This window comes from Carcharhinus amblyrhynchos, chromosome 34 (genome assembly GCF_965287045.1).
Source record: "Carcharhinus amblyrhynchos chromosome 34, sCarAmb.v2.hapA, whole genome shotgun sequence".
NCBI classification, from domain to species: Eukaryota; Metazoa; Chordata; class Chondrichthyes; order Carcharhiniformes; family Carcharhinidae; genus Carcharhinus; species Carcharhinus amblyrhynchos.
Window position 1 is genome coordinate 13,078,063 of NC_137357.1, and position 20,373 is coordinate 13,098,435.

Below are 20,373 nucleotides of genomic sequence, written 5' to 3' on the forward strand. Positions count from 1 at the left end.
GGTCATTATTTTCCAAATGTCGCTGGATTCCGGGGAAGTGCCGGAAGATTGGAAAATGGCTAATGTTACGCTGTTGTTTAAGAAGGGTGGCAGGCAAAAGGCAGGGAATTATAGGCCGGTTAGTTTAACGTCTGTTGTAAGAAAAATGTTAGAATCCGTGATCAAGGAGAAAATAGCGAGGCATCTTGAGGAGAATTGTTTGGTAGAGCAGACGCAGCAAGGTTTCGTTAAGGGGAAGTCGTGTCTGACGAATTTATTGGAGTTCTATGAGGATGTGTCTAGGGCGGTGGATAGAGGAGAGCTGGTGGATGTGGTCTTTCTTGATTTTCAGAAGGCGTTTGACAAGGTGCCTCACAAGAGGTTACTGCAGAAGGTCAGGGGGCATGGAGTTGGGGGTAGGGTGTTAGAGTGGATAGAGGATTGGCTGTCAAATAGGAGGCAGAGAGTGGGGGTCAATGGGTGCTATTCGGATTGGCGGTTGGTGACTAGTGGAGTGCCCCAGGGGTCGGTGCTGGGGCCTCAGCTGTTCACCATTTATATAGATGATCTGGAGGAGGGAACCAAGTGTATGGTGTCGAAATTTGCCGATGACACCAAGATTGGTGGAACGGCAAATTGTGCGGAGGGTGTGGAGAGTCTGTAGAAGGATCTAGATAGGCTGGGCGAATGGGCCAGGAACTGGCAAATGGAATTTAATGTTGGCAAATGTGAGGTTGTCCACTTTGGTAGGAATAATGGTAGGAAGGACTATTACTTATGTGGTGAAAAACTGCAGCATGCGACGGTGCAGAGGGACCTCAGGGTCCTTGTGCATGAGTCGCAAAAACCCAGCCTGCAGGTGCAGCAGGTGGTCAGGAAGGCGTATGGGATGCTGGCCTTCATAGCGAGGGGGATTGGATATAAAAGTAGGAAGGTCTTGCTGCAGCTGTATAGGGCACTGGTGAGGCCGCAGCTGGAGTACTGTGTGCAGTTTTGGTCGCTGCACTTACGCAAGGATATTTTGGCCTTGGAGGGAGTGCAGAGGAGGTTTACTAGGCTGATTCCGGAGTTGAGGGGGTTGAACTATGAGGAGAAGCTGAATAAACTAGGCTTGTACTCGTTAGAGTTTAGAAGAATGAGGGGAGATCTCATTGAGACGTATAAGATGTTGAATGGGATGGATAGGATAGAGGTGGAGAGGCTCTACCCGCTCAGAAAGGACAGTAGGACTAGAGGGCACAGCCTCAGGATAAAGGGGGGGCGGTTTAGAATGGAGTTGAGGAGGAACTTCTTCACTCAAAGGGTGGTGAATCTCTGGAATTCTCTGCCCGTTGAAGTGGTGGAGGCTGCCTCGCTCAATATTTTTAAGACGCGGGTTGATAGGTTTTTGATAGGCAAGGGGATTAAGGGTTATGGGGAGAGGGCGGGAATGTGGAACTGAGCCACGACAGATCAGCCATGATCTTATTGAATGGCGGGGCAGGCTCGAGGGGCTAGATGGCCTACTCCTGCTCCTATTTCTTATGTTCTTAGAAGGAAATAGTCCCATTTTCAATCGCAGCACATGAAGAAGGAATACAGAGACAGGTCTGTGCCGGGTAAGGCCACTCTGTTCCAAGCACAAACAGCTCTGTGAAAATGACAAAAAATGTGGCTAAAATGGTGATTCCAGGATGCAAGAATAGATGGGGATGGAAGAAAGTGAGATTCACAGATCCATAGAATCCCTACAATGCAGGAGGAGGCCACTCAGCATATCAAGTGAGCACTGACCTTCTGAAAGAGCACTCTACCTCAACCCACTTCCCTCATCTATCCCCATAACCCTGCGCATTTAGAACATAGAACACTAAAGCACAAACAGGCCCTTTGGCCCACAAGTTGCGCCGATCATATCCATACCTACCAGGCCATAGAACTATCTGTAACTCCCAATCCCATTAAATCCCATGTACTCATCAGAGTTATCACTTACCACGGCCAATCCACCTAACCTACACATCTCTGGACTGCAGACATCAGTGGGGTGACAGTACATATTAGGAAAAATATTGTAATGTTGAAAAAAGACTTCCTTCATGGGCAAGGTCAGAATCAGTTTCATTCAACTGAGTACCCATAAAGTGAATGACCACACTATTGGGGTTGTTCCATCAGCTTTCAAATAGTGTGGAAAAGAGAAAAAGGAACACATCGGCAAGGAAATCACAGTGAGGTGCACAAACTAAAAGGGATGATAGTCAGGCAATTTAATAACCCAAATATCAGCTGGCACGCTGTTAATGGATAATGAGACAGAAACATTTCTGAAATGCATTCAGGACAACCTCCTTTCCCAGTATGTTTTAGATCAGGTGCTGGAGAATCAGTGCCTGGGGGGGGGGAACACATGGTTAGCAGTGATCATTGTATCAAGTTGAAGTCCTGAATGGGAAGGTTTTTCCAGATCTGCTCATCAAGAACATCGATTTGAAAACCCTCCCACCCACACAATCTTCAGAATAAACTCCATCTGGACAAATGAATGGGAATCTTTGAACATTACAAGCAAGTACCTGGTCTCAAACCCAACCCAACTACTTCTTGGAATCTGCAGGCCAGTTTGTTGAAAATTAATGGTGCGGAAGTTTCAGAAACAAATAATCTGGGAATAAATCGAGATGAATTTGAAGAGGTTTGAATTCATTCAGAACAATCAGCGGCAATTTGTAAAAGATGTGCTTGACTTGTGTCATTGAATTTTTTGATGACATAATCAAGAAGGTTGATGAAGGAAGTGCATTGGATGTTTTCCATGTGTATTTTAAGAAAACTTTTGACAAAGTAGCATGTAAATAGCTGGTTAACTAAATTGAGGCTCATGGAATGAGTGTCACTGTCAAATTGGATAAAAGAAATGAGTTGTTTTCAGGCTGGAGGATGGGACATCGTGATGTTCTCAACAAGTCAGTATTAGCAGCATGACTTGAAGATGTGGCAAACAGTGAGGATGACACTAATCAACTAGAACAGGACATGGATGAGACTAGCATAATTGGCAGGCAAGTGACAGAGAGAATTTAATCTGGAGAAGTGTGACGTTTGACAAATGGGAGTATTCAGGGACAGAAGGACCGGGGGATTGTGTGCAGGAGGATATTTTGAAAGGGAAATAGGATGTCTTGGGCTTCATGAATGCTGTAGATAGCCCTGAACTTTCGTTCTTTCCCCCGGCTCCATGAACTCAACCTCTGCAAAGGTGCCCTGAAACTTCCAATTTTCAGTTTAGGACTGGTGTGGCGTGTATTAGGATTTGTGATGGGTGACACAGAGGGATTGTGGAGGCAGAGGCAAGCCCAGCTTGAAAGTGGACGAGGAAATCAATGGTTCAATGAACAACCAGATGAGTTCAAACTCTGCAAATGTTGTTCAATTGGTTGCTGATCATGGAAAAGATGGCCAATCAGGGGCTTTCTGTCAGAAAGATGGGTCACCAGGTCCCTGCACAGCTCTGCACTGGCATTGCACAACATTGTGATGAAGGGGGAGTAAGCCTGGAGAGTAGTTAGTCATTACTAACTGCATACTATCTAGGAGTGTTCTAGCTGTGGGGAAAAATGTTCTGATGACAGAAACCTGGAATGCTTTCAGTACCACCTAACCTGGGACGCTTAGCACGAACGGAGGAGCAAGCTGGTCAGTGACACTCCAGCTCAGGCACTGTCTGTGCAGAGTCTGCAAATTCTCCCCATGTCTATGAGGTTTTCCTTCCACAATCCAAAGATGTGCGGGTTAGATTGATTGGCCACATTAAAATAGCCACCTTGTGTCAGGGGGATGAGCATGGGGGTTTACGGGGATAGGGCCTGGGTGGGACTATTGTCAGTGCAGCCTCGATGGGCTGAATGGTCTCCTTCTACACTGTAGGGATTCAAAATAAACATGCAGGTCTACAGAGATAGAATGAGGGAATGAGACTGACTGGAGCAGACACAGATTTGATGAGCCAAACAGCTCTAATGACTGAGTTAGACCATGGTCAATCTGCCGCTGACATTTCGAACTTGTTGTCAGTTCATGGTCCTATATCCCTTCTGGATGGGAGGCTTAGGGCAGGATAGAAGGGAGAAAGGATGGTGGCTGAGGTTGAGTAAAGAAGCAAACAAAGGTCATTAACAATTCCATCTGCAATACATAAAAATGTCAGGGTCAATCTATTGAGACAAAAGCTTCAGGTGAGCACCGCTAAGTGATCAGGAGCTGGAGGCTCTAATTGAAATGCACGTTGGTATTCTTTTCTGTAAATCAAGCTCTATGGTCTTAATTACTGACTTGTCTTATCTCTGTTTCTCTTGTACAAACCAGCAGAGTAGAGTGGAATAACAGACACCAAAACATGAATTAACATGCACTACAACTGACAGCCACTGGATGCATGCCAACTCAGAAAGAAAACAGTGATAACTTGGTTAATTAGGAAGCAATCCTTTGGTGTTAATATCTGCTTACAGACTAAACTGTGGGCTGCAGTTGTGGGTTTCTCAAGAGCTTTGATTTCCTCCTTCAAAACCAAAGATCAGACGTTCAAACTGTTTGCCTGTTAGCTTGTGCTAATCTCGGTCAGCGCTTCCAATCTGACTCAAAATTCAAGGGTTTAGTCTCACTCCCAAGTTTCCCTTGGAATAAAATCAATGCTGAGACTTCCAATGCACCACTGAGCCAGCACTGCATCAGAGGGTCATTACTGAGGGACTGCTACACTGTCAGAGGGTCAGTGGTGAGGGAGTACTGCATTGTTAGAGGATCAGTACTGAGGGAGTGCCGCACTGTCAAAGGGTCTGTGCTGAGGGAGTGCTGCACTAATCAGGTTAGTACTGAGGGAGTGCTGCATTGCACATGCACTTTCAGATAAGATTTTACATTGAAGTCTTGACTTTCAGGTGTAGATCACAGGTCCCATCACAGTACTCATAGAAGGGATGCAGGGCTCCATTTTTCAGCCCTGAAGAGGCAGGAAAGTAAAGTGTGGAATCTTGTGCCATTAGTAAACATGCCAATTCCCTGGCTCAATCCCATGAAAGTCCATTGTTCCATATACGGATGTTTGGTCATCTGCACCAATGATTCAGATCTTGGTTTGATTGTCCTGCACATAAAATGGTGAATGGTGGTAAACTATGAAACAAGGAATTGTCCACAAATATTCCTGTTCTCAAAGATGGGGGAACTGAACGTATCAGTGCAAAAGGGAAGGTTTAAGCATTTTGAAGCATCATCAGCAGTAAATGGATCATCCATCTCGAGCTTGTCCTGAGATCCAGAGATGTCACTCATCAGCCAATGCAACACGCCCCAAATGAGAAACTTAAAGGCCGATCAAAGCTTCCTGTTGAAGGCTGATTGGAACTTCTAATTGGTCTCCAGTTCCCTACAGAGGCTGCGGATGGTGGTGGACAGTCCAAATACCTGGATGTAGGCTGGGAAGCCAATCCTCACATCAGGCTTCGAGGCAGGCCATTGTTGCCTGTAAAGAAGTTTGAGAGACGGCACCTCAGTTTTGATCTCCTCTCCCTTTGTAACATCATATGGCATCCGACTGCTGCTTCCAGGCTGGGGTCCCTCCAATAGGCCCTTTGGCTTTTACAGACTGCTAGTTATCTTTAATCTGATCATTAATTGGCCCTTTCATAGGTGACTGACTGTGCCTCACGCAGTGTGGCCTTCTGATTCCCTTTTGAGCTTGACTGGGGGGGCCTTGAAGCATAGGACTTGCTTGGCGAGTAAGACTGGTACATACACATGTGATATTAGCAGAGAATGTCTTAAATGCTGACTCCTGAGACTGTTGAATTGAAACCTGTCTCAAAATGGTCAAATTACAGTTGATATTTGCCTTCCAGGAGAAGAGAGGCCAAAGGTTAAAATTCCATCCTTCAAGGACAACCATTACTACAGAATTCCCATCATCACTGCGCTTGGTAAATGTTTGTGTCTTTTGGGAGCTTTATTTATTATTTATTGGGATATAGTTACCCCTGAAAGTGGCTTGCTCGCCTATTTAAGAGTCAACCACTCTTGCTGTGGACTAAAGTCACTTGGTTGGCCAAGCCAGGTATGGATGGCAGATTTGCTTCCCAAATAAGTGTAGTGAATGGGATAGATTTTTACAACAATTAATGATATGGATATGACTAGTTTTCATTTTAACAAATATAGGCAATAACTAGTTTCAGTAATGTGACCTCAGAGTCATAAGGCGGGATTTTCCAGCCTCGCTCACCCCAAAGCTGGAAAATTCCATCTGAAGTCAACGGACCTTTCCATGGTCCGGCCCTCACCTGCTCCAATTCCCTGGAGGGCGGGACAGTAAAATTCTGGCCACAGAGTCATTTAGTGCAGGAAAGGCCCTTCACCCCATTGAGTCAACACCAGCAAGAACTATCACAAAGTTTTTTTCTCAAATTCTCTCTGAATCTCCTGCCTCAGCCGAAAACTCAGTTCCCTTGATTGACCTCTCAGCCAAGGAGAACAACTGTTCCCTATTCACCCTGTCCATACCCCTCATAATCTTCTACATCTCAATCATGTCTCCCCTCATCCTTCTGTGCTCTAGAGAACATAATCCAAGCCTAGCCTGATTTATTCCTGATTTATTTATTGATTTTAAATTCCACCAGTTGCCATGTGAAAATGCCAGAGCATGAGCTTGGGCCACTCACTGCAAAGGTCTTTTTTCAATCTGCGTTTTGAAAAGTTTGAGTTTTGGCCCCCTTCTCCCTCAGGTACATGCCATGACATCCTACTGCCACTTCCAGCCTGCAGACACTCCAATAGGCCCTGTGGTTTTTGGAGATTGACAGTTATCTTCAATTGGGTGGCAAACTCATCCTCTGGCCATTAATTGGCCCATTCAGACACCTCAGTTATACCACCATCAACTCCTCTTTCAAGCTCCTTGGTATACTCTGAATTTTTCATCACCAGACAGACTATAGACACGCTCCAATAACTTGTAATCAAAGTATAGTAAAATTGCAAACCATAGTGCGAGCTGTGTGGGCCTAGCTGTGGTTCTCAGGATAGGAACATAGGCATTGGGAGCGAGAGTTGGCAATTCAGCTGTTCAAGCCCACTTTGCCATTTTATATGATCACGGCTGATCTCCATCTCATCCAAACTCCACTTCCCTGCCCTTTATCCCACTTTTGATCCAATATTTATCTATCTCTTTCCTTAATTTATTGATTGATTCTGCATCCACTGGGGCAGTGAGTTCCACAAAATCACAACCCTCTGTGAGAAGTAGCTTCTCCTCATCTTGAACCTCCCCTCTCCTACTCAACAATTATGACCTCTTGTCCGAGACTGTTGAAGAAGGGGGAGCATTTGGTTAACGTTTACTTTATCAATCCTGTTAAGTATTCAAAATACCTCAATCAAATCCCCCTCTCATTCTTTCATAGTCCAGCGAGTACAAGCCCAAGCTACTCTTCTGCTCCTTATATGACAGCCCTTCAAACCCAGAATCAATCTAGTGAACCTCTTCTGAACTGCCTCCAGTGCCACCACATCCTTCCTCAAAGAAGGTGACCAAAGCTGAACACAATACTCCACGTATGGTCTCACCAATGCCTTATATAATTGTAACAACACTTCTCTCCTTTTATACTCCAGACCACACTGCAATAAATGCCAAGATTCCATTTGCCTCCCATATCACATTCTGTACCTGCACACCTACTTTCTGAGACTCATGCACAAGGACACCCAGATCCCTCTGCACAGACGCCTTTGAAATCTGTTTCCCATTTAAATAGTAATTTGCCCTTTTATTTTTCCAGCCAAAATGGATAATCTCGCATTTAACCACATGAAGCTCCACCTGCCCGATTCTGGCCCATTCCCCCAGCCTGTCAATATCCATTTGAAAAGTTTTTATCTCCTCATCACAGCTTGCTTTCCACCTATTTCCATGTTGTCAGTAAATTTTGCTATGTTTACACTTTGCCCCTGCTTGAGGATCATTGATATAGATTGTAAAAAGTTGTGGTCCAAAAAATGAACCCTATAGGACCCATTAGTCACAGATTGCCAACTGGAGAAGGACTATTTATCCCAACCCTCTGCTTTCTATCAGTCAACCAATCCTCAATCCAAGCCACTACTCTACCCCAAACCCCTTGGGATCTAACCTTCTGGATCAATCCCTTGTGTGACACCTTATCAAATGCTTTCTGGAAGTCCAGATAGATCACATCCACAGGATCCTCATTATCTACCTAGCTGGTTACCACCCTCAAAATACTCTAGCAGGTTTGTCAAACCAGACTTGCCCTTCAAAAACCATGCTGATGCTGATGAATTGAGCTTTGCTTTTCCAGATGCTCGGTAACCTCCCTCTTAATGATTGACTCCAGCAACTTTCTCACCACAGAGGTCAAGCTGACTGCTCTACAGTTTCCCACTTTTTGCTTCTCTCCTTCCTTGAATAAGAATGTCACATTAGCATGTTTCCAGTCTACCGGTGCCTTTTCAGAATCCAGGGAATTTTGAAATATCATAACTCATGCATCCACCATCTCTGCTGTCACCTCCTTTAACAACCTAAGGTGTATGCCATCAGGTCCTGGAGATTTACCTACATTTTTACTGAGTATGTTTACTGAGTACCTTCTTCCTGGTTATAGGAATTTCACCAAGTTCCACTGATTAACTGAAGTTTTTGGGACAGAATTATTAACACTTTCAAATTGTTCTCTCAATTCAGAGATTGGAGCACATAATGTATACTAATAGTTAGGGATTGCTACACTGTCATAGCTTTCTTCTTTCAGGTGAGACACTGAATTGAATGTCTGTCTGCTCCCCCAGGTGGATGTAACAAGTCCCGTGGCCACTATTTTAAGGACAAGCAGGGGAATTCCCCTGGTGTTCTGGGTCCAATGTTTTCTCCACAACCAACAGTGCTAAAACTGATCATCTGTTCATTTATCTCCTTACTTTCATTGGGGAATGTGGTGGCATTGTGGGTATTGTTGTAAAAAAATTACCTAGTCTGGCCGACATGTGACTTCACCAATGTGGTTGCCTTTGAACGCCCTCCGAAACTGACAACCAAACCACTCAGATCAAGGACAGGCAGGGATGGGCAACAAATGCTGGCAACAAAAATTGTACAAATTGGCTCATTTGCTCCATGCAAAATTGTAAGAGTGATTGGACTTCCTATTGTGTCATGACTACAAAACATTGCCTTTGCCCCATTCTCAGCTCCCTTTTTAATTACAGTTCATGATTCCAATGTCCACTTTTTGGATCAGGAGGACCGTGATGACCCAGAAACAGAATTTTACCTCACACAGCCATATGCCAGTGGATGTGTATTTGTATCCAATATTTTGAATTCCTTGATGTGCACAGTAAGTTACTGTTTTATTTTCCAACCCACTGGAATCTTAGTGAAGATCAAGTTGGATGAATAAGTACCTCAGTGTCCAGACTGAAATGAAATCAGGTTGTTCTGGATTTGAAGGTCCTGATTGCTCTCATTATATTAATGAGAAAGCAAATAGAAAATCTGAATGCTGTTGGTTACTTTTACACCGATTGGACCGAGAGGGTGATATTTATCCAGAGGCAATAAGGTGAGGGAGGAGATTTATGAGAAGCAGAGGGATATCAATGAAGGCCTTCAAGGTCCAAGGGGTGGCACGGTGGTACAATGGTAAGCACGGCTGCCTCACAGTGCAGGGACCTGGGTTTGATTTCCGGCTTGAGTCATTGTCTGTGCCGCCCGCATTCATACATCGCCAGAATTTTCCAGCCATTCGTGCCAGCAGTATTCTCTCACCCTGAGCAGTGAACAGAGATTTGGCTGAGCACCAAATTCTCTTCCCTCTCTGACAGTGGGACTGCAGTGTGAAAGACCAGAGAATTCATGGCAGCATCTCCAAACCTGGTAAAACACCTGCAGGCCAAGGCACGTAAATGCTGGGACTTTACGGTCTGGCTCATTCCAAAACCATAAAACTCCACCCGAGATCAATGTACCTTCCCATTCTCAGCCCCTCACCCAGTCCAATTCCCCTGGGCCAGTAAAATTTCAGCCAAGGAATCATTTGAACAGGTAACAAAAAGTTTGATCGAAGGGGGAAGTTGAAGGAGCATCCTAAAGGTGAAGAGAGATGGATGGAGAAGCAGAGATTTAGAAGGGGGGGATGCCAGAACTTATGGCCCAGGTAGTTGAAGGCATGGCCACTAATGCAAGAGTGATTAAAATTGGGCATGCTCAAGAGACCGGAACTGGACGATTGCAAATATATTGGAAAAGGCTGAGGCCATGAAGAGATTTGAACAAGAAGAGAATTTTAAAATTGATGTGCTGCTGGACTGGGAACCAAAGTACACAGGGGCAGGAGGGTTAGAGGGGCTATTTCAAGGTGAATGGTGGAGTAGGCTCAAAGTAGACTGAATGGAGTACTCCTGCTTCCAGTTTCTACATTTCAATGTGAGGAAAAACTTTTTTACTTAGAGAAAGGTTCCCTCACATCCTTTAAAAAGTACTTAGTACGTCCTAACATTGAAGGCTGTATAGGCCAAGTGCTGGGAGGTGGCATGAGGTGGGAGTTCAGGTGTTTCTCGTGTGTCAGGGTGGATCCAGTTGGCCGAAGGGCCCCCTCTACGCTGTAAGGTTCTATGATAGCAGGTGTAATGAGAGAATGGGACTTGGTGCGAGTTAATAGCAGTTTTGGATGAGTTGAAACTTAGAAGGGAGGGAGGTGGGATAAATGTGAGTCATAATATATCAGCATGATTTCACCTAATTCTGCAGCTGATTATTTCAAAACCAACTGAATGTTCTTGCTTTCCCTGTCCAGACATACTTCAATGACAACATCTTGATGCTGATACACACCCTGGTTACGGGGGGTGAAAGCCCAGAGCTTGAGGAGCAGTTAGCTGACGAGGATGCCTTGAGGGGTAGCATCCATGCCCAGGACAAAGTGGCGTACCGGAACCGATGCAAGCTGGCACGCATCACTCTATGTGACGAGCGTTTTGCAGAGTTTGCAGTAGGTGAACTTTCATGGCAGTGCTTTGGAGACAGGGATTGAGTCTTTACTTGCTGGTTTTACCACTTGAATCTTTTCATTTGTGCCGGTTTGAAGAGAAGATATAATGGCTTGCAACGTGTTCACTAGCTGGCTCCTGTGACTCTGTTCACTTGCTATTTTTCATGTTTTTAAGCAAAACAAAAGTTAAGACCTATCAACCCAAGTTCCACCCTGGGATCTAACTTGTCCAGTCGTAACATCAGCTTGGATTGTAATAACATCCCTCTGCACCTCTGAGTTATGCAATGTCCGATTATCTGTCTCTAGACATGGTGGCACAGTGGTTAGCACTGCTACTTCACAGTGCCAGGGACCTGGGTTCAAATCCTGGCTTGGGTCACTGTCTGTGTGGAGTCTGCACATTCTCCCCGTGTCTGTGTGGGTTTCCTCCGGGTGCTCTGGTTTCCACCACAACCTGAAAGACGTGCTGGTTAGGTGCACTGATCATGCTAAATTCTCCCTCAATGTAACCGAACAAGTGTCGGAATGTGGCGGCCAAGGTATTTTCACAGAAACTTCATTGCAGTGTTAATGGACATCTAGTTATGACTAATAAACAAACTTCAATTAGACACTGGGTCAGAAAGTTCAAACACAGCTCACCTAGTATCTCAAGACAGCATCAAAGTGGTGCTCATTCATCATTATTAGTAACTAGTAATGATATAAATCATTATATTTATGACTCGGATGAGAATATAGGAGGCATGGGTAGTAAGTTTGCAGATGTCATCAAGAATGGTGGCATAATGGTCAGTGAAGAAAGTTATCTCCAATTGCAACAGCATCCTGATCAATTGGGCCAGTGGGCTGACGAATGGCAGATGGAGTTTAATTTGGACAAAGGCCGGGTGATGCATTTTGGTAGATTGAACCACAACAGGACTTACTCAGTTAATGGCAGAGTATTGGCGAGAGTTACAGGACAAAGAGATCTAGGGTGCAGGTTCATAGCTCCTTGAAAGTGGAGTCACAGGTGGACAGAGTGGTGAAGAAGGCATTTGGCATGCTTGGTTTCGTCGGTCAAAACATTGAATAAAGGAGTTGGAATGTCTTGTTGAAGTTGTACAAGACATTGGTAAGGCCACACTTGGAATACTGCGTGCAATTCTGGTCACCCTATTATAGAAAGGATATTAGTAAACTCGAAAGAGTGCAGGAAGATTTATTAGGATGCTAACGGGACTTGATAGATCCAGTTATAAGGAGAGACTGGATAGACTGGGACATTTTTCTCTGGAGTGTCGGAGGCTGAGGGGTCATCTTATAGAGGTCTAAAAAAACAATGAGGAGCACAGGTCAAATAGACAGTCATTATCTTTTCCCAAAGGTAAAGGAGTCCAAAACTAGAGGCAATAGGTTTAAGGTGAGAGGGGAGAGATCCAAAAGTATCCAGAGGGGCAATTTTTTCACACAGAGGTTGGTGAGTGTCTGGAACAGTTGCCAGAAGTAGTATAGAGCCAGGTACAACTTTGACTTTTAAAAAGCATTTAGATAGTTACATGGGTTTGATGGGTATAGAGGGACATGGGCCAAATAGGGGCAATTGGGATTAGCTTAGGGGTTTCAAAAAAAAGGCGGCATGGAAAGTTGGGCCAAAGGGCCTGTTTCCATGCTGTAAACCTCTATGACTCTAAATTGTCTCATTGTCAAGACGCAGCATGGGTTCATGAAGGGCAGGTCATGTTTTACTAATTTGGTGGAATTCTTTAAGAACATTACATGTGCAGTGAACAATGGGGAACCTGTGGATGTGATGTGATGCATCTGGATTTCCAGAAGGCATTTGACAAGATGCCACATCAAAGTATGCTACATAAGATAAAGGTGCACGGTCTTATGGTAATGTATTAGCATAGATAGAGGTTTGGTTAACTAACAGAAAGCAAAAGAGTGGGGGTAAATGGGTGTTTTTCTGGTTAGCGATCAGTGACTAATGGGATCAGTGTTGGGACCGCAATTGTTTACGATTTACAGAGATGATTTGGAGTTGAGGACCAAATATAGTGTCAAAATTCGCAGATGACACGAGGATGGGTGGAAGAGCAAAGTGTGCAGAGGATGCGGAAATTTTACAACGGGATATTCTTCGTCTGGTTAGGGAAAATGAGGAGGTGATAGACAGGAGCTACCGGCAGGTGGTCACAATGAGGCCACAGGAAGCAGACAAGTAGGTAATGGTCAGGAAGGGGAAAGCTCGGGTGATAGAGAGCACCCCAGTGGACGTGCCCTTCACAGTAAGAACTCCTGTCTGAGTACTGCTGGAGGGGACAGCCACCTGGGGGAACCAGCAGTGACCGTGTCTCTGGAAACCCACACAGACAGGATGAGAACATGCAGACTCCAAACAGAGAGTGACCTAAGCCGGGAATCGAACCCAGATCCCTGGCACTATGAGGCAGCGGTGCTAACCACTGTGCTACCGTTGGTGGGGAGCAGTTGTAAACTTTGCTGGTGGGAACCCCTTCCAGCGGGAAAGGAGATACTAGCGGGACCAGAGAATACCGTCCTGGACCCGCTAATCATATAGAAATTGAGATTTCCACACAGTACTCAGCCTGAGCCAAATTCCGGCACACGGGCTGATTACATCAGAAAAAAAGCCTGGGAGACTCACAATCGGCTGGACACTAGTTGCAAGTCCTGCTAAAGGCTCCTCATTGATACCTCCCTGCCCACTCCACTACTTTATCTCCACAAAATGACTTTGCTTACCCAGGTCATGACATGGATCTGCTTTACTCATGTGACCTCAAATGCATATATCCCCTGTAACAGATCTCTCTGTCTTATTAGGATCATGGGACGTATGGGGATCTGTTCTGCAAAGCTTTGAATGCCTACGGGATACTTTGCTTCGGAATATTTCGATTGCAAGATCCACAGAAGCAATCAAAGAAGCGGTAATATTTCCTAATACTGTGCATTGTTGATACATCCAGGTTCTGTATTCACGATGAGAACCGTCACATCTTAATAGCCAGAACAGATTTACGAACATTTACCAGACTTGCTGCCACAGGAACAGGAATAGATTGGGACCGCACGGTCCCCTGAGTTTGCTCCACCATTTAATCAGATCAGGGCTGACTTGTGTTGTATCTCCATCGACCCCTCAGATTTCATCCCCAACAAAAATCAGCCCACTTCAAGTTTAAAATTTGTAGTCAACCCCCAGGAGCAGGCTTCTGGGGAGAGAATTCCAGATTTCCAGCAGCCTCTGCGTGAAGCAGAGCTTCCTGACATCATCCCTGAATGACCTGATTCCAATTTTAAGGTCATGCTTGTTTCTTTCGAACTTGCAATAGATGCAATAGATTATCTCCAGCTATCAGATCATTTAATCATATGAAACACCTGAATCTATACTCGAGGCAATAAAAGCCAAGGTTGTGCAAACTATCCTCCTAAATTAATCTTCTTGCCCTGTATCATTCCGTGCTTGCTCTGAGGCCAATATATTCTGAGGTGTGGAACCCAGAGCAGGAGACAGCACTGTCAGGTTACCGCAGTGGGGCACATGCTCTGGCTTACAAGCCTCACTCCAAGGACCTGAAAACATAACCTAGACTGACCAGTGAAGTGCTGTGGGAGATGGCTTCTGTGTGAAACATTAAAGAGATTAAGGCTTCATCTATCTGTTCAGTTCGTCCCCACGGCAGTATCGGATCAGGAACAGGGAACACTCAGTGAATTAAAGAATGGAGTAATTAATGGAACAAAATGCCATTTTGGGATGATGGATCATTTTGGTCTGAGATGAGGTAAATGCATTTTGGAAGGTTTCATACAGAGGAAGTATGCAGTAAATGGCTGAACACTTAAGAGTATTGATTGGCAAAGGGACCTGGGTGTACAGGTACACAGGTGGCAATTCAGGTGGAGGAGGTAATCATACAGCATGCTTACCTTTATCGCCGAAGCATCGAGTTTAAAAATTGACAAGACATGTTGCAGCTTTATAGAATCTTAGTTAGGCCGGACCTAGAATATAGTGTTCAATTCTGGTCACCACACTACCAGAAGGATGTGAAAGCTTTGGAGAGGGTGTAGAAAGATTTACTAGGATGTTGCCTCGTATGGACGACGTGAGTTATGAGGAGAGGTTGGAGAAACTTGTTTTTCCTCACTGGAGCGATGGAGGTTGAGGGGAGACCTGATAGAAGTCTACAAGATTATGAGGGGCACGGACAGAGTGGATAGTCAGAAGCTTTTTCCCAGGGTGGAAGAGTCAATTACGAGAGGGCATAGATTTAAGGTGCGAGGGGCAAGGTTTAAAGGAGATGCACAAGGCAGATTTTTTACAGAAAGTAGTGGGTGCCTGGAACCTGCTGCCAGGAGAGGTAGTGGAAGCAGATGCAGTAGTGACTTTCAAGGAGTGTCTTGACCAATTCATGAATAGGACGGGAATAAAAGGATATGGTCCCCGGAAGGGTAGCGGGTTTTAGTTAAGTTGGGTAGCATGGTCTGTACTGGCTTGGAGGGCTGAAGGGCCTGTTCCCTTGTTGTAATTTTCTTTGTTCTTTGAGGAGGATGTTCTTCACTTCTGGTAATATTTTGGAATTCTCTGCCCTGAAAGGCTCTGTGGAGTTTCAGGTGAGTATGTTCAAGTCAGGGATCATTCTGGACAGTAAGGCATCAAGGGACATGTGGAGATAGTGTGAGAAAATGGTATAAAGGCAGAAGAGCGTTATGACCAAACTTAATGGTGTGGAGCAGGCTCAATGGGCCAAATGGCCAAATCTTGCTCCTATTTCCTATATCTGCATGTATTAGTAAACATTCTCGTGTTCCCAACTCCCGACCAAAAACAGATTACCTAGTTGTTCACTCTGGTTACACACGGAATTATTTGCTGTGTGGATCCACCAGTACATCTGGGATTGGTTTGAAAAAAAGGAATGAAAAATGTACATATCTTTACTATCCTGAACATCCCAAAATGTTTCACTACTGAACTGATGGGTTGTCATTGTTCTAATGTGGGAATCACAGCAACGATTTGCATATAATAACAAACCTAACCTATTTCTTTGGTGACGTTAGCTCTTGACAGAAGTCAGAGGGTGCTTGTAGAGAATTGTTTTTCAAACTGGAAGCCTGTGACCAGCGGTGTGCCTCAGGGTTCAGTGCTGGGTCCACTGTTATTTATCATTTATATTAATGATTTGGATGAGAATATAACAGGCACAGTTAGTAAATTTGCAGATGACGCTAAGATTGGTGGCACAGTGGACAGTGAAGAAAGTTATCTCCAATTGCAATAAGATCAATCGGGCCAGTGGGCTGACAAATGGCAGATGGGGTTTTAAAAAAATGGAGTTTAGTTTAGACAAATGCAAGACATTGATACACTCACACTTGGAATACTGTGTACAATTCTGGGCACCCTATTATAGAAAAGATATTATTAAACTAGAAAGAGTGCAGAAAAAAATTTGGGTCCTTGTGCATGAGTCGCAAAAACCCGGCCTGCAGGTGCAGCAGGTGGTCAGGAAGGCAAATGGGATGCTGGCCTTCATAGCGAGGGGGATTGAATATAAAAGTAGGGAGGTCTTGCTGCAGCTGTATCGGGCATTGGTGAGGCCGCAGCTGGAGTACTGTGTGCAGTTTTGGTCGCTGTACTTACGCAAGGATATTTTGGCCTTGGAGGGAGTGCAGAGGAGGTTTACTAGGCTGATACCGGAGTTGAGGGGGTTGAGCTATGAGGAGAGGCTGAATAAACTAGGCTTGTACTCGTTAGAGTTTAGAAGAATGAGGGGAGATCTCATTGAGACATATAAGATGATGAATGGGATGGATAGGATAGAGGTGGAGAGGTTCTTCCCGCTCAGAAAGGACAGTAGGACTAGGGGGCACAGCCTCAAGATAAAGGGGGGGCAGTTTAGAACGGAGTTGAGGAGGAACTTCTTCACTCAAAGGGTGGTGAATCTCTGGAATTCTCTGCCCGTTGAAGTGGTGGAAGCTGCCTCGCTAAATATTTTTAAGACGCGGGTTGATGGGTTTTTGATAAGCGAGGGGATTAAGGGTTATGGGGAGAGGGCGGGAATGTGGAACTGAGCCACGACAGATCAGCCATGATCTTATTGAATGGCGGGGCAGGCTCGAAGGGCTAGATGGCCTACTCCTGCTCCTATTTCTTATGTTCTTATGTACTAGGATGCTACCAGGATTTGATGGATTGAGTGATAAGGAGAGGCTGGACAGACTGGGACTTCTTTCCCTCTGGGTAACAGGAGGTTGAGGGGTGATCTTATAGAGGTCTATAAAAATAATGAAGGGCACAGATCAACTCGATAGTCAATATCTTTTCCCAAAGGTATGGGGAGTCTAAAGCTAGAGGGCATAGGTTTAAGGTGAGAGAGGAGAGATGCAAAAGTGTCCAAAGGAGCAATTTTTTCACACAGAGAGTGGTGAGTGTCTGGGACAAGCTGCCACAGGTAGTAGGAGAGGTGGGTACAATTTTATCTTTTAAAAAGCATTTAGATAGTTACATGGGTATGATGGGTATTGAGGGATGTGGGCCAAATGTGGCAACTGGGATTAGCTTCGGGGTTTTAAAAAAAAGAGCGGCATGGACAAGTTGGGCCAAAGGGCCTATTTCCATACTGTAAACCTCTATGACTCTAAGAGGGATTAAAGTTAGCCAGGACATTGGGAAGAATTGTTCTGCAAAGTTACGAGGGACCCTTTTAAATCTACCCCAAGAGTGAAGATTAAGTTTTAGTTTCAGGTCTCACCTGAAAGGTAACAGCAGATAGCACTGATTTGACACCTTTAATATCAGAAAACATCCCAAAATTGTTCAGGGATCTTTAATGTAAAAATGAAAATGAACATCAAGATGCTTTTAGGTGTAACTAAAAACTTGGTGCAAAGAAATATGTTCTGAGATAGCATCAGCGTGTGACCTGGAATTAACTTCTTATAAGAACAGTAGAAGCAGTTCAATTGACACGTTTAAAAGAAATTGGAGAAATAATTTACAAGGGAACAAATGCATGGAAGGAGCAGGGGATTGGGACTAATTGTACAGCCCCAACAAAAGCCAGCACAAGGCCAGTGAGCTAAATAGTTTTGTTTTGTGCTGTTGCTATACTGATTCTAAGAGACTCTTGTTGTCCTCTCCTTCAGATTCGTCATCACAAATCCCTCTCCTTTATTTGAACTTGACGTGACAGACTTCATCATGTGTACTGTGCCCTTCCATGACACGCAAACCATGTCTGTCCTCACCTATTGTCCGAAGAATTATTCTTCCAAATTTATTCCATTTCACACATTGACCAGAAGAACGTCCCAGAGGTTTACAAAGGTTCAACACAATATGTATGACTCTCCAAATGATGAACAGATATCAAATGAGGCTAAACGAACAACAGCCACAAATAAAAGTATGGATGAAAGCTTGCTAGCTTTCTCCAAACTTAAACTGAAAAAAAAAGAACACACTACAATTGAACAGGTGAAGGAAAGACTGAGACCTGGTGATTGGATTCATTTAAAGGAAAAACACAAATCTGTTGAGAACACGGTGGCTGGACAAGAAAAGGAAAGTGTCAAAACGAGTGAAGAAACTATAGCTGGACACTCAAAGGAAGGGTTGAAACATGAAGAACCTACATCTGAGCTGTCAAAGAAAGTGTCAAAATCTGGTGAAGAAACCATACCTGGACAACCAAAGGAAGAACCCAAGACTGGTGAAGAAACCATACCTAGACAACCAAAGGAAGAGCCAAAGTCTGGTGAAGAAACTATACCTGGACAACCAAAGGAACTGTCAAAATCTGGTCAAGAAACCATACCTGGACAACCAAAGGAAGAACCAAAGTTTGGTGCAGAAACCAGACCTGGACAACCAAAGGAAGTGTCAAAATCTGGTGAAAAAACCATACCCGTACAACCAAAGGAAGAAGCAAAATCTCGTGAAGAAATGATAGCTGGAAAATCAATGGAAAATAAGAAATTTTAAGAAGTTGGTCCGAAATAAAGTTGGAATGGTAATATGGGTCAGGCAGTAGAAAAATTATAATTTTGTATTTCTCTGCTAGTTCTCAATAAAGTTCTATAAACATCTTTTTACTCATTTCACTCTTTGACTTGACTACTCCTTACATTGAAATGAGACTGGAAATTATGGCAGTTTTCAAGAAGTCATCTGTGTTTCACTTTCCGCAAAGATTGGGCAAAGTTGGGAAATGGAGGTGTGAAGTTTGCACCTCGCAGAGATGCACATTGATATAAAATAGGTAATATATACAGAACCTTTAGCAACCTTCCCTGTGGAGTAGAATCAAACCCCTACTTCCTCATCCTCATCTTCTGACTGATAGCTCCAGTTCTTTTTGTTACAAATCCTATTGGGTGGTCCATTGTTACATCTTGTACCTTTCATTTATGTCACTTTAAACTCCACTTGAGTCATATGTGAGTTCACCTGAGAATTGCATAAAGATTGTACACCCTTGCCACCCTTGATTGAGAGTCATCATAATGTGAAAAATGATTAGTTGACCAAACAATATTTGTACCTCATATAATATGGCAGACAGGTTTGAATTTATTACAGGCAGAAGTAAACTTGTTGAATTTTACCGAAAGCAGCCTGTTTGCTTTATGCTGAGACTTCAATTTTGCTGCTTTAAAATAGTGTTTGGTTGAAGTTCCAAAGGGGTAATTCCCATGAGGTTGGTGGGAAATCACTGACGGACAACCCACCACCCCCGCCACTATTTGTCCTGGACCAAACTCAAAGCCCTTTCTTCTGACTCTACACCTGACCCAACCTGATTATGTAGCAAACTAACTTTTCACTCTCTGGTTGACAATTGACCACTGTTTTGATGGATTTGACAGGGAGACATAGAGAGATGTTTCCACTTCTGGGTGAGGCAATACTAAATGACAGAAGACAGTCACCAATAAATTCAATATGGAATTCAGGGTAAACTTCAAGAATGCATGGAATAGATTAGGCAAATAATGGGTAGCAGGATAAACACATGAGAAGGAAAAGAACAGAAGGATATGCTGATATAATGAAATGAAGGGCAGGAGGAAGCTAAAGCGGAGCTTAATTATTTCATTCAAAATATCAGTTTTTTGCTGTATGATTGGGGGAATTCTGTGCATAATTATTCTCACTCACTAACAAACTCAGAAAACGTTAGGGATTGGGATAGCCTGATCTTGGGTTTGGACATAGTTCGGCACAACATCGAGGGCCGAAGAGCCTGTCCTGTGCTGTACTGTTCTGTGTTCTATGTTCTAAAATTGCAAAAGGGTGGTGAAAAGTAAAGGA

At 44.1% G+C, this 20,373-nt stretch overlaps 1 protein-coding gene across 1 annotated transcript in view; it reads left to right on the top strand.

Annotated features, from left to right (window-relative positions):
• The window catches only part of LOC145361264 (calcium-activated potassium channel subunit alpha-1-like), a 123,467-nt gene extending 104,390 nt beyond the window's left edge, over positions 1–19,077 (top strand). Inside the window, exons 22-26 of the mRNA XM_080216895.1 lie at positions 5,859–5,936; positions 9,247–9,377; positions 10,836–11,030; positions 13,869–13,975; positions 18,207–19,077. Coding sequence (XP_080073021.1) covers positions 5,859–5,936; positions 9,247–9,377; positions 10,836–11,030; positions 13,869–13,975; positions 18,207–19,044 — 1,349 coding nt within the window. The 3' untranslated portion in view covers positions 19,045–19,077. The remainder of the gene's footprint in view (positions 1–5,858; positions 5,937–9,246; positions 9,378–10,835; positions 11,031–13,868; positions 13,976–18,206) is intronic.
• Positions 19,078–20,373: the final 1,296 nt, after the last annotated feature.